The 14,559-nt window shown below is 39.6% G+C and overlaps 1 protein-coding gene across 3 annotated transcripts in view; it reads right to left on the reverse strand.

Annotated features, from left to right (window-relative positions):
* Nucleotides 1-258: 258 nt before the first annotated feature.
* The window catches only part of ppp2r5ca (protein phosphatase 2, regulatory subunit B', gamma a), a 28,557-nt gene continuing 14,256 nt past the window's right edge, over nt 259-14,559 (reverse strand). Inside the window, exons 7-14 of one of the 3 annotated variants that reach the window (XM_049595413.1) lie at nt 13,429-13,537; nt 13,030-13,083; nt 12,658-12,828; nt 12,422-12,549; nt 9,412-9,513; nt 9,146-9,218; nt 7,033-7,149; nt 259-3,374 (exon numbers count right to left, since the gene is read on the reverse strand). In XM_049595413.1, coding sequence (XP_049451370.1) covers nt 3,240-3,374; nt 7,033-7,149; nt 9,146-9,218; nt 9,412-9,513; nt 12,422-12,549; nt 12,658-12,828; nt 13,030-13,083; nt 13,429-13,537 — 889 coding nt within the window. In that variant the 3' untranslated portion in view covers nt 259-3,239. The remainder of the gene's footprint in view (nt 3,375-7,032; nt 7,150-9,145; nt 9,219-9,411; nt 9,514-12,421; nt 12,550-12,657; nt 12,829-13,029; nt 13,084-13,428; nt 13,538-14,559) is intronic. The other 2 variants (XM_049595415.1, XM_049595414.1) reach the window with 2 other exon arrangements.

The following is a 14,559-nucleotide window of genomic DNA, read 5'->3' on the forward strand; positions in this document are numbered from 1 at the left end:
TGGGCTTGTGCTTCCCTGAGGATGTGAAATGTGGTTTATCAAACTTACACTGACATTTTTTCAATTAAAGTTACTATAGTATAGTTAATTTAGGAATTCCACATGACTGGTAATAAAAATCTCCAGTGCCCCCTGCAGTACTCTGATGTACCCCTAGGGGTACCCATACCCTCATGTGACAGACACTGCTGTTGTATAGTCATTAAAGATGTGCCCTTCCACTCAAGTAAAGCCAAAATGGATGCATGGTTGAAAATATATATTCAAATAGTCTCTTTATTCATCCTATATAGTTGTACACCACTAAAGACAGTGATAGGAGCACACAACGGGCATGAACATTTGTCAGTTATATAGAGGAGGGAGGAACCTTTGCAGATTTCAATCATAAAAATAACATTTTCTAAATCTGTGTGTCGCTGAAAGTACATCCAGAAACAGGAGAAATAAGACGGTATGTGCCGGATTGACTTCTTTCACTTGCTATTGATGTTTTATTCTGTACAGAGGGACAATTTGTACAAAATTAATCTAGATATATAACACTACATGAAACAAGGTAAATCATATATACAATATTAAATGAATCATATAGTACAGGTCACATACAAAAGGACACTTTAAGTTATCATGTTTTGGAAATAATATGTTAAAATTAAAAGATCTGCAAAGATCCTGCAGAAAGAGAACAAGCCACCAAATCATTTTTAAATCATCTCTTGTTATCACGGACGACTTGTTTTTCAGCACTAAAATAAAACCTCAAACATCTCTTGACTCAAACTCATAAAATCCATAAAACATCTCTCCCAGCAAGCAGGACTGTTTCGTAAATGCAATGACCTCGACAACAGAAATCAGTTTGGTGAATGGCATTCCTCCAGGGTAAAAGGTACATGTTTAACATGGTAGTTTTTAATTTACATCTTTTTGCATTCAAGCAAATACAGTATTAATAATACAGTTAACAAGCCAAGTCACAATGTCAGTTTTTTTTTTTTCAGCATCTGGCATTTTTGTGGCCATTTGATACCAGTCTGTTTCAGCGTTTGGGCATCCTGAATGGCCAGAACAAAAAAAAATCCAAAACCTGACATCCACGCTACTTAACCTCCAGAGACAAGACAAAGAAATACAACACGTCAAATATGAAGAAATCTAGCAGACCCCCCTCAGTTTAAACAATGGTACTGACCGGAGATTTTCTAACCTTGAACGGCTTCTTCAAAGAGAAGGATACAGTATATAACCCGCAACCAGACAACTGAAAGAGGAATGGTAGCAACACAAACATGCCACACCTCATTTTTTGGTAGCTCTTGTCAAGTGTTAAAGGTGCTATTGATAACATTAGCCACTAGATGTCGCACTCTTCCTTACATGACCTTCGGTCAAAGCATACCTGGTTGCCAGTTTGGCGCACAACCTGCGGATTTCATGGTCGAGTGGACAAATAGACTCAGTCAAGCGCTCTACAATGGTAGAGTAATGAATTTAGTTCGTAACATGTAGCTACACATCAGCTACAGATTTAATTTACTGTGTCAAGATTCATGTAATGTAATTGGCCCCATTGCCCACATATGGCAACTTGATCTCCGATGACACCAAGATACCGACACGGTTATACTATTGGCTCACCTGCCTCATTAGGAGCAGCAACCACATGTCAGACATCTCACACGGAGATACACCAGACATTAATTTTGGACAAAATTATTCAAATAATTAACTCAATCATTTTTCTTTTTTTTTTTTTACGAAAAGCATAACCTTTATTCCGCACCTCCTTGAGAGTTCTATGGATGTAGTATTTTTATTAAATTATCCGTCTACAAAAAAATGTTATAAATAAAACCTTTAATAGCGACTGAATTTTGATAAATTAATTTATATGTTTTATTAGAGGACATTAAAATCTTTATAGCATGAAGTACCAACAAAAAAAGGTCCTAACTTTGTAACGGCAGCTAAAAACCATTGGCAAGTGGAGTTTGTGGGTGTCGAGACAGTACAGACGTGTGCCTCCCCCATTGAACAAAAACTCATCTTTAATAATTATATTTTCTTTACAAAGATCCCTATTCATTTACAGTATATATATATATATATATATATATATATATATAAAAACCCACCACTCACCTTGAACACCCTACAGCCATGCTCTCTTCTGACAAGCAATTATATGCAACAGAGGGCTCTCCTTGCTACAGCCAAGCCCTGAACACTGCTACTGCAACTTAGGTGGCAAACACAAACAGCTTTCACTCAGGTTCATCCTCATCTAATAACCCAATATCAGTAAGTACCATTGTTTAAACTGTCTAGTCATCACTATGGTCTGATTTTCAAATATTGCCCATGAACATAAGGAAGCAAGCATATAAAAGAGCGGCATATGGCACAAAACAATAAACCGGAAAGCGCCAGATGTCCACGGGACAACTTCCGCTTTCCTCGCCACCTTTCCTGGACATTTCAAGGCTAAGGACGAGCCTCAGTTTGGTCTGGTGTGCTAAACAAACAAACAAACAAACAAACAAACAAACGAAATCTTTCAAACACCAGTGACCAGAAACAAAGGCAGGTGTCCCTGTTTAAGTCACAGATAAAAACATGAAACAAACATAAAGAACACAACAGTCTTGGCACTGACAAGATGTCTCCGTAAGATTGAGCAACCGAAAACGAAAGGAAACTCAATGGATGACAGGAAAGTCTTGTCTTTCATCTGACCAACAGGTTTCTGTTTTTGTTCCCTTTGACAGAAAAGAAAACCAAGCAGAGACCAAGAGACGATCCTTAGACAGTGAGTCAGTCAGTTCCTACGTTTCCACGTCCGATCCATTGTGTTTGCAAGAAGGAATGAAGGAACCAGCGTATCCGAACTCCCAGGTTCCACATTTACAGTGAGCGCACGGGGGGTGGGGGGTGGGGGGGATAATCAGAGAACACATTGAAAGTGGCGAGGGCATAAAGACACACAAACACGCTCCTCTCCAAATAAAGAAAAAAACCTGAGAAAGCAGAAATCTGAGGGGGAGGAGGATGCAGGGCTTCTGCACTGGGGCAGCAGGAATGAAGAACTGAGGATTCTGGGTAAAGTGATGGTAGGAGGAGGGATGGAGGGCCCGATGTGGGTCACCAGTGTAACTCTGGCGCCTGGGCGAAGAGGATGTCCATGGCTGTCGAGGGTAAAAGGGGCAGTTGAACAAAGAGCCGGCAGATGGCGGGACCTAGAGTCCATCGTGGGTTGTCAACATGTCTTCAGCTCTGCGGTGGGACTCCAAGGCTTTTGTGGTGTAGATATCCTGAGGCAACTCAGATTTGCGTCGCACCATAGGCCGCTCTTTCCGCTGGTCATGCTGCAACTGTCAGGTTGAGCGAAGAGGAGAAAGTTAGGCTTGATTATAATGTTTCACATCCTGTCAACAGGTCAGATTGTTCAGATCATATCTTTGAGATGAAGCACAGCAGCTTGAGCACAATTAAGTTACACATGTCAAGATCTAATTTACAGAGGAAAACAAGACTGAGTTAAAACATGACGGCCTGAGGCCCCGTCTGCACGTATACAGATGTTTTTAGAACAGATATTAATTCTGTCCACATGACCTTACTTATACAAAATAATTCTGTCCACGCTAACGATCACCAAGGTTAGCTGTTTGCAGCAGTGAAGTGTACAAGCTAACGTTACCTTTTTTACACCTACTGGAGATCTCATCACTGTTTTTCTATTCAGTTTAAGGATGAAGCAGCTCACTCAAACATTTGAGTGATGCTCCGGACATGCAAACATTTTCCCTCCGATCCTCATCGACAACAATCCCACTCTTGAAATTGTCTGCTGGTTCGACCTGGTCTGACCCAAAACCCTAGTTTCTGGCGGACTTTAAACCGCAGACACTGAAGTGGAACAAATAACGCTGGGTGTAGCTGATGCCTCAGTTTCAGCCATTGTTGTTGTTGTTTGTAGCATATTCTCATTACATACAGCAACAATGGGCATGCGTGAACTGAAAAGATTACATCATCATTTCTCAAACACTTTGTTTTACATGTCTACATGAATAAACAGTCTTGAGTTTTGAGAAAAACCCATTTCAGTGACCTAAAACTCCAAGTGTGCGCAGACTAGAGGCCAAACCATTGAGGAAAATATCGGTTTAGAAAAATATCTGTATACATGTAGACGGTAAGTGAGCGGGCCATACCTGTAAATATTAAACTTAAAATCAAATACACACAAGACATTAATGTAGCCCCAAAGTGTTCAGTATGAAATAAATAAGACATTATAAGCATAGTATTTACATGAATAAATTGTGTCAAACTTACATGAACCAATAAATCTATCAAAGCTATTTTATTTTATTATTTCAATTTATTATATAATTTATTTATTCTAACAGGAACCAGGATTGCTATTTTTCATATTGTTAATTTTTTTTTAAATTCATAATAGCGCTTTTCACAACTGCGCTGTTGTCAACAGCCATTTTAACCCTTTGAACCCTGGAGTGACATCACTTTTTTTGGTGCTGCTTTCACCTGTCGCAAGTTATTTAAACATTTGAACACTGAGCACACTGGTGACATTTCTTTCAGAAACATGGGAAAAAAGGCAGTGAGCAACTTGGTGAGAAATGTCCCTAAAATTGCAAATAAATAAATAAATAAATAAATAAACAAAATAAAATAAAATAAAATAAAATAAATAGATTAAAGAAATAATAAAAAAAAAATAAATAAAAAAAATACAATATAGGTTTAGAAAATTATTTTTAAAAAGATATCAAAAACTTTTAATATTATTACTATAGTTATTATAATTATAAAAATATATTTTTATTTCATTTTAAGAACTCCTTGCAGGTCATATTCTTGTTTATTTTTAACTTTTTTTTTTTTTTTTTAACTAATTTCTCGCTAATTCTTTGGGGTAATTTCCTTTTTAAGTTGCTCATTGCCTTCGTCCCATGTTTTAAAAAGAAAACAAGTAACTGCTCAGGTTTAATAACATCTCACTAAATAGAATGAGTTGTAAGAATTTTTCACATTATTATCACAAATTATTGGTTCATTCATACAGTACAGGATTCTCACTGAAGGCATCAAAACTATGAATGAACACATGTGGAGTTATGTACTTAACAAAAAAAGGTGAAATAACTGAAAACATGTTTTATATTCTAGTTTCTTCAAAATAGCCACCCTTTGCTCTGATTACTGCTTTGCACACTCTTGGCATTCTCTCCATTAGCTTCAAGAGGTAGTCACCTGAAATGGTTTTCCAACAGTCTTGAAGGAGTTCCCAGAGGTGTTTAGCACTTGTTGGCCCCTTTGCCTTCGCTCTGCGGTCCAGCTCACCCCAAACCATCTGGATTGGGTTCAGGTCCGGTGACTGTGGAGGCCAGGTCATCTGCCGCAGCACTCCATCACTCTCCTTCTTGGTCAAATAGCCCTTACACAGCCTGGAGGTGTGTTTGGGGTCATTGTCCTGTTGAAAAATAAATGATGGTCCAACTAAACGCAAACCGGATGGGATGGCATGTCGCTGCAGGATGCTGTGGTAGCCATGCTGGTTCAGTGTGCCTTCAATTTTGAATAAATCCCCAACAGTGTCACCAGCAAAACACCCCCACACCATCACACCTCCTCCTCCATGCTTCACAGTGGGAACCAGGCATGTGGAATCCATCCGTTCACCTTTTCTGCGTCTCACAAAGACACGGCGGTTGGAAGCAAAGATCTCAAATTTGGACTCATCAGACCAAAGCACAGATTTCCACTGGTCTAATGTCCATTCCTTGTGTTTCTTGGCCCAAACAAATCTCTTCTGCTTGTTGCCTCTCCTTAGCAGTGGTTTCCTAGCAGCTATTTGACCATGAAGGCCTGATTCGCGCAGTCTCCTCTTAACAGTTGTTCTAGAGATGGGTCTGCTGCTAGAACTCTGTGTGGCATTCATCTGGTCTCTGATCTGAGCTGCTGTTAACTTGCGATTTCTGAGGCTGGTGACTCGGACGAACTTATCCTCAGAAGCAGAGGTGATTCTTGGTCTTCCTTTCCTGGCTCAGTCCTCATGTGTGCCAGTTTCGTTGTAGCGCTTGATGGTTTTTGCGACTCCACTTGGGGACACATTTAAAGTTTTTGCAATTTTCCGGACTGACTGACCTTCATTTCTTAAAGTAATGATGGCCACTCATTTTTCTTTAGTTAGCTGATTGGTTCTTGCCATAATATGAATTTTAACAGTTGTCCAATAGGGCTGTCGGCTGTGTATTAACCTGACTTCTGCACAACACAACTGATGGTCCCAACCCCATTGATAAAGCAAGAAATTCCACTAATTAACCCTGATAAGGCACACCTGTGAAGTGGAAACCATTTCAGGTGACTACCTCTTGAAGCTCATGGAGAGAATGCCAAGAGTGTGCAAAGCAGTAATCAGAGCAAAGGGTGGCTATTTTGAAGAAACTAGAATATAAAACATGTTTTCAGTTATTTCACCTTTTTTTTGTTAAGTACATAACTCCACATGTGTTCATTCATAGTTTTGATGCCTTCAGTGAGAATCTACAATGTAAATAGTCATGAAAATAAAGAAAACGCATTGAATGAGAAGGTGTGTCTAAACTTTTGGCCTGTACTGTATATATCTTACAAAATCTATTAATACCGTTATTTCTTTCGTAGGACCTTATTTATTTATACAACACTGAACACTCTGGGGCTCCACACTACCTAAATCACATGCATGGAGGAAGCAGGCACACAGAAAAGAAAGCTCTTGATTCCAGTGTTTAGTCCACAGCCAGATTTGTTTTTGTTTCTTTTTTGCTAATAGGTTGATTAAAAAGCAAAAACACTACAAACAAAGATTATAATTTATACATAAAGCATACAATGATATTTACTGTAGCTTCAGTTAGAAGACTGCAAGCTTTAGGAACACACAAGCCTATTAATATATAGAGTGGCTATAAGAGGAAAGATGAATAGAGACAGAGAGAAAGCCAGGTTTACCTGAGTCGCGCCCTCCTCAACTGTCTTTTTTAACCTCTGAACATCTTCTATCAAAGGGACATCCGTCTCCATTGCTACAGGACTATTGAGGTCAGAGGAATCAACATACATAAAGAACTATGTTGAAAAGAAAGGGAAACAAAAACAGAACACAAAAGGATGGAGAAAAGACTTTAAGTTGCATGCAAAGAAGAATGAATCAAGAGGCTCTCGACTAATGGGAAAAGGAGGCTCTGATCTACTGCAGCTTTCAGGTCTGATGCGCTAGTCGAGGTTTAGACTCAAAAAGATTGAAGATATTCAATCTTTTATGGGACTTAAAGAAAGTGTTATAATAAAAAAGTGAATGTGTCGCAAGATGTTAGAGAACATCATGGCTGGGGACACTGAAATTAGTTTAAAAAAAAAAATCAACTCACTGGCATGTTTGGATTGAAAATGTTAAATTCTGTTGCACATTTTAAAGAACAGTTCCAACATTTTTTAAAAACATGCTTATTGCTTTCTTCTTAGGAGCTGGAAGAGAAGATACCACTCTCAGGTCTGTACTGTAATAGCTGTATGTGGCTGGAGCAAACGGGCAGCTAGCTTAGCTTAGCACAAAGATTGGAAACAGTGAGCATGGCTCAGTCCAACAATAGCAAAAACTGTATTATCATATTTTTGGAAAAACAAAAAGCGAGGGTCTACTTTTGAAGGACATATCCAAGATGTCAAAGGCTACTATAGGCTACAGATAATAGTGTAAAAGTGAACCACCACCTCACTGGTGATCGAGACAGAGGACAATGAAATTAAGGGCAAAGTGTGTGCAGATCAACGGTGTTTGGCTTCATCCCCATGCTGCTAACCACCGAATGGGTGGGGATCTCCAGGGGAAGCCAAACACTGGTCATCTGCACACACTGTGATGACACACAGCTGGTTGAATATCAGCAAAGTTTCCCTGCTTCCCTTCACTGGTTCCTGTACAGCAGGGTCGGTCTTTGTTTCACTGTTATAATCATTAAAAAGCAAAAGCAGCATGTGTATACATTCAGTAGGCTATATCTTCAGTAGCTAGCTAGCTAACCCTACACTTTTCAGGGTTTGATTTTGGTTTTGGAACAGGGAAGAAACGTATATCTTTTTCCAACCTCTCCAGGTAACGAGTATCATTAATACACAAGCACAGAGAAAAATGTTAAGTTCAAAATCCACAAAAGCAGCCTGTAAATTAATTTTGAAAAGATTGTATGAAAACCTATGGTGCACAGCCATGTAGCTGTCGAGCCTTGGTCGGAGCTGGCCGATGCTATGCTATGCTAAGCCAAGGATCAATTCAACATCAAACTTAGTATGAATAGTGTGTTCGTATGCGATACTGAACACAGCTTGTTTCTTGGCTAGGCGCAGAGACTTCCTGGAGTCTCCACTGGTTGCCAGGCAACCTCACGGAGACAACAAATACAGTTTTAGTTATTGTACCCGGCCAAGAATTAGGATTTCATTAGGGTTTGTTACCTCTGAAAGGAGACAGGGTAGCTGTTTCCCTCTGTTTCCAGTCTTTGTGCTAAGCTAAGCTAAGCTAACAGCTACTGACTGTAGCTCCATCTTTATCATACAGACCTGAGGGTGGTATCAATTTTTTCATCCAACTCTTGGCATGAAAGTGTGTGTGTGTATGTTCCAAAATGTTGAACCGTTTCTTCAATGCCTAACACTGTTATACAGTGGAATACTAAAATCAGTTCTGGGGAGTTGCTGTATATAATTTCTCTTTTAATGAATCCAATAATTCTTCTGAAAGCCTTTTAGAGCTGTCTGATTCAACCATTCGCCACCACTAATCATATTCATACATCACAACCACTCATCACGCTCTTTCCATCTTCACCAGCTGTGTAATTAGAAAATTATTAACTACCAAGTCATAGTAGGAACAAAGGGAGTCCTTAACGGGATAAGATGGAAAGGGAACTGCAGGTCAACAACACTAGCTACAGAAAATACAACACTTATTTCATTAAGATTAGTTCTACACACACACACACACACACACACACACACACACACACACAGTGGTAGTAAGGGGAAAGACAGGTGAGGTTAGATGACTGCACACGCTGCTCACCTGTGGATTCGACTTGGCGAGGTTCTCGATCTTGATCCAAGCCTCTTCACGTTCTTTTGACTTTGCCTTCTCTCTGTTGAACAAAGCACCAAAGCTCACATCTTTAATCTGTTCCACTCCGCTGACAAATGTGAATCCCAACACTTACTTAGCTGCAGCGTTAAGGCTGATTGCAATTATGTGTCACTCAGACGTCAATGTTAAGGGGGAAAAAAAAACAAACAAAAAACCATTAACTGAGTGGGAGAAGATTCTCTGGTGCCTACTTGTTTTTCTCAGCCCTGAACTGCTGCGTGCAATCATCAAAGAGCTTCTGATTCATCTCCATGAAAAGCTTCAGAGCGTTGTAGATGAGGCCATGGATGGTCCTGTGAACACACAACATTACTTTATTTTCTGTCTAATGTAAAGCAGCTTGAGTTCAAGGTGAAAAAACTACTTCATCGATTAGTAGACTTCTTGATTTTCTTTTGCACTTTTAAAAACAATGAGACGAACTCCCACACTGTCTTGCTCACTGCTGAAATATTTATATAATTGCAATGTTTCCGCTTGTCTGACCTTCATCAGCTATGTGGGCAGCAGCACAACACTTTCATATATACTGTATGTACATGTCAGAGCTGCCTCAATCATCCATTAACAAAATATAATTAATTAATCTTCCCTGTTCTGCAAAGCCTTCATCAATATGCCCTTATTCACTTTTTTCATCTTCCTTATAGTGGCTATCAAAGAAAATATGCACTGATTATTTCTATTGGTCCACCACACTATTTTATCTCTCGCCTCTAGAATGTTTTTACCACATAAAATATGTAAATCTTATTGTATAACTAATAACTGGGTAATTATGTTATGTATTTAAGCGATAGTACATCCTTGGTCTGTAACACTTTAAAAGCAATATTTCATCACCCAAAATGACTATTTGTTTATCAATTCATGAGGAAAACATATTTTCTCGCATGCCTGTGTTGAACGAAGAATCCAAAAAGTTAGCAAGAGCAAAACTATATCAAAACATCTGTCTACTAGGGGTGGGCAATACTGCCCTAAAATAATGTCATGGTATGTCAGGGTATTTTTGCGATAATGATATTCTTGATGACATGGCAAATTAGTAAAAAAAAATAAATTAAAATCTTAAAGGGATAGTGCACCCAAAAATGAAAATTCAGCCATTATCTACTCACCCTCACGCTGATGGAGGCTTTGGTGAAGTTTTAGAGTCCTCACATCACTTGTGGAGATCCCAGGGGAGAGGGGGTAGCAACACAACTCCATTCAAGTGTCCAAAAACACATGATTGAAACCATAAAATATCTCCATACTGCTCGTCCGTAGTGATCCAAGTGTCCTGAAGCCCCGACATAAAAAGTTGCTTGGAAAAATGTGAGACATGGGCACTGCGTTAATGTGTGTTCATGTGCTTTTGCTGGTCTCACGCAAGCGCACACACATGAATGCAGTGCACAGAGAGGCAGTTAGAGCTACAGGCTACAATGAGGCTAAAAACAGAGTTCAAATGACATTTTTCCAAACAACTTTTTATGTCGGGGCTTCAGGACACTTGGATTACTACGGACAAGCAGTATGGAGATATTTTGTGGTTTCAATTATGTGTTTTTGGACATTTGAATCTCAGGTGCCATCAGCCTCCATTAGGTGGAGTTGTGTTGCTACCTCCTCTCCCCTTGGATCTCCGGAAGTGTTGTAAGGACTCTAAAACTTCACCAGAGCCTCCCTCGGCATATGGGTGAGTAGATAATAGCTGAATTTTCATTTTTGGGTGCACTATCCCTTTAATAAGTGAAAAAGTTTTACAGTTTATAACCAACAGTAACTCAGAGTGAGATTCAGATTCTGTATACAATATTAATAGTTCAACAAAATAAAATCTACCACAAATTAAAATGCTTAAACAGCTCCCAAAAAATATAAATCGTCACCATTGCCATTTCTCCTCTAATCATCATGCTGTAACCTGTGACAGGCTGTTATGATACCACAACTATCGCACATTCACATATGTGTAGTTTTTTTGTTGAGCTGCAAGTGTCATGTAGGTTTACATTACCAAAGGTTTACGACAAAATCACTTCATGACATCAACTCCCATGTGTGTAAGGCGAGAGAGGAGAGGGAGAGACGCTGTGCTGCTGCCAGAGGAGCCGCTGAATGAGTTCCCTCTGAGCGGTAACTCACTATAAGAGTCTGAGAAGTCCGGGGCTGTTCATAAAACATTCAGGACGCCACAGTTCATTCCACACTACTGAAGCTGCTCCTCTTTTTGGAACCACCACGGAGTCGGTGACAATTTTACTTTTAGCCATGCTTGCTGTTGCTATGGGTAACAGTATGACGTCAATATGTTAAGAAATCGAAATATTGAGATGAACGAGATGATATGGCACGCCCCTACTGCTTCAAACTTTTTACACATCTCATTAGGTATAATCCAAGACTCATTTGTCCAGTTGTATGCTCAGTACTTTCCGAACAGACAGCCCTTTTTGATGGGGGACTGAACTGTCAATGGACTCTCATTTCCCCATTGAAGAGGGCTGACTGGATAAATGAGACTTAGATTATACAGCAGTTGTGTGAGAGTTTGTGAACGGATGTTTGCTCTCAGATTCTCTTGTTCTTTTCTAGTTTTAAGACCTATGAAGTTATATGAACGTTACTTAAGATTAATTAGTATCATTATATTGCGTCATTTTGTATCTTTCTAATCTTTTTAATGTTGTTTTCTTGAGTAAATTGAAGGTGGTCATCAGTCAAACCAGCCTCTGTAGTCCTCTGGCTGGATGCTTGAATGACTGAGGCAGCTCCTACGTGTATGTGCTGTATAGGTGGAGGTGCTGTGATGTTGCCCACATACCTGATGAAGGTCGGGCAAACTGAAACGTTAGCAGTAAGCGCGACAGTGTGCGGGAGTTCTTCTCACTGTGTCAAGACTGCATCTTCCTCCAACGCACCCGTCACACATTCAGGTGTGCAGGGATTATTTTTTCAGTTTTTTAGTGTGCATTAAAAGCTGCAAACCTAAGATGTGTATAAAAAGGAGATCTGCAGATATATACAGTAAAACATGCACTTAAAGTGATGATAAACCTCCTTTTAGAGATTCTTCATGAGAAGTAAGTCTAAATAAGCTCAAATATCTACACACACTTGAGAGATATCTAATGTGAGCTGGCGTGATATGCAGTGTGAAGCGTTTAAGAACATTAGCACAGCCTGTGTGAAGACTAAATCTGACTGTCTTACTTGTTCCAGTGGGTCTTAGAGTTGCGGTACAGAGCAGGGAACATTATCGGCAGAATCTTTGCTGCGTTGTCGCTGATCAGACTCATGATGTACTCGTTGTTCCAGTAGTACAGAGCTCTCTCCGCCACCTACATAAAAACACCTCCGTCAGGCATATACCGACAGCTGCCACCACTCCACCTGAATAACTTGCTCCCTGAGGTATGAAGATAAGACTGTCATCACCCGTCGGTTACCTGGAAGTGCGGGCTGGACACACACTTGGCCAGCTGTCTGAAGAGAGGCTCCTGCACTTTGACGAACTCGGACGGCTCGATGACGTCCAGGATCTCCTCCAGCTCGTTGAGGAACATCACTTCCTTGGGACTGTGAGTCTTTGGCCAGTACTTTAGTAGAGCCATTACCACCTGATGTGATGATGGAGAAATAAAATGATGGTAATGAATAACCAATCAGGGAGGATAAGGGGATAGAAGCTGCACAAAAATTGATTAAGCAATTCATAATCTTGCACAGCAAACCAAAACAGACCCAATCTTAAATTTTAAAATCAATCTGAGCATCAAATAAGCAAGAAAATGAAAAGACCGTCTTTTTGTTTGACGTACCGGCTCAGTTAGAGTGCTGTCCTTTTCCAAAAACTGCACCACGCAGTAGGCCAGCTGCAAAACACATAAACAAACAATCATTAAACTGTCAAAGTATTTGAATTTATGTGCAAGCAAACTAAAAGGTAACACGACGGGGGACTTGTTAATGCCTGAGGGACCAACTGGCTGGAACATGCAACACCAGTTTTCAACAAAACCTGCAGAAAGACCTGCTGCTTTTCTGAAAGGAGGAGGCGTGTACGCTCAAAGCAGGTTTGGACACGAATATTTCAATACATATTTAAAATATGTGACCTGTAAATAACTTGCTATGTCATGCTATGCGTGTTTTGTCTCTCTTGCCATTCAACTTCAGCGAAAATTTAACAGGCTTCCTTTTGTGTTGGACAGACTCACCTGTGGATGGTAGACACTGAGTGATTTGACTTTGTGCAGAGGCAATAAAACCTTCAACAGGAAAATCTTGTGCTCTTCTTTTAGTGGTAAGGCAAATCCATTGATTATGCTGTGGAGAGAAAAAACCCCACATAAGTGTTATCAGAACATCTGAACAGTTGCTTGGCATCATGGGTGCATTATGAAACAATGGGCCCCTGGGCACAGATGCGCACAAGGCCCCACCACCCCTCCTTCATATGAGCAACACACACGGACTGTTTGGTTGCTTTGTGTCCCTTTGAGGTTGTTTAGAGTCTTTTGTAGTCATTTGGGGTAATTTTGTGTCTTATTAAGGTATTTTTGTATCACTTTGAGGTCATTTTATGTCTATTTTGGTTGTTTTGGGTTGCCTTGGGGTTGTACCAAGTCTCATTGTGGTTGTTTTGTAATTCTTTTAAGTAATTTTGTGTCTTTTTAAGGTCATTTTGTGTCTCTTTGAGGTAATTTTGATTTTTTCTGTAGTCATTTTGTGTCTCTTTGAGGTCATTTAGTGTCTTTCTGTAGTCATTTAGTGTCTTTTTGAGGTCATTTAGTGTCTTTCTGTAGTCATTTTGTGTCTCTTTTACATCATTTTGTGTCTCTTTGAGGTCATTTTGTGTCTCTTACATCATTTTGTGTCTCTTTGAGGTAATGTTGTGTCTTTCTGTAGTCATTTTGTGTCTCTTTTATGTCATTTTGTGTTTTTTCTGTGGTCGTCTTGTGTCTCTGAGGTAATTTTGTGTCTTTCTGTAGTGGTTTTGTGCCTCTTTAAGGTCAATTTGGGTCTTTCTGTAGTCATTTTGTGTCTCTTTGAGGTCATTTAGTGTCTTTCTGCAGTCATTTAGTGTCTTTTTGAGGTCATTTTGTGTCTTTCTGTAGTCATTTTGTGTCTTTCTGTAGTCGTTTTGTGTCTCTTTTACATCATTTTGTGTCTCTTTGAGGTCATTTTGTGTCTCTTACATCATTTTGTGTCTTTCTGTAGTCGTTTTGTGTCTCTGAGGTCATTTTGTGTCTCTGAGGTAATTTTGTGTTTTTCTGTGGTCGTTTTGTGTCTCTTTGAGGTCATTTTGTGTCTTTCTGTAGTCGTTTTGTGTCTCTGAGGTCATTTTG

Source organism: Epinephelus fuscoguttatus, linkage group LG14 (genome assembly GCF_011397635.1).
Source record: "Epinephelus fuscoguttatus linkage group LG14, E.fuscoguttatus.final_Chr_v1".
NCBI classification, from domain to species: Eukaryota; Metazoa; Chordata; class Actinopteri; order Perciformes; family Serranidae; genus Epinephelus; species Epinephelus fuscoguttatus.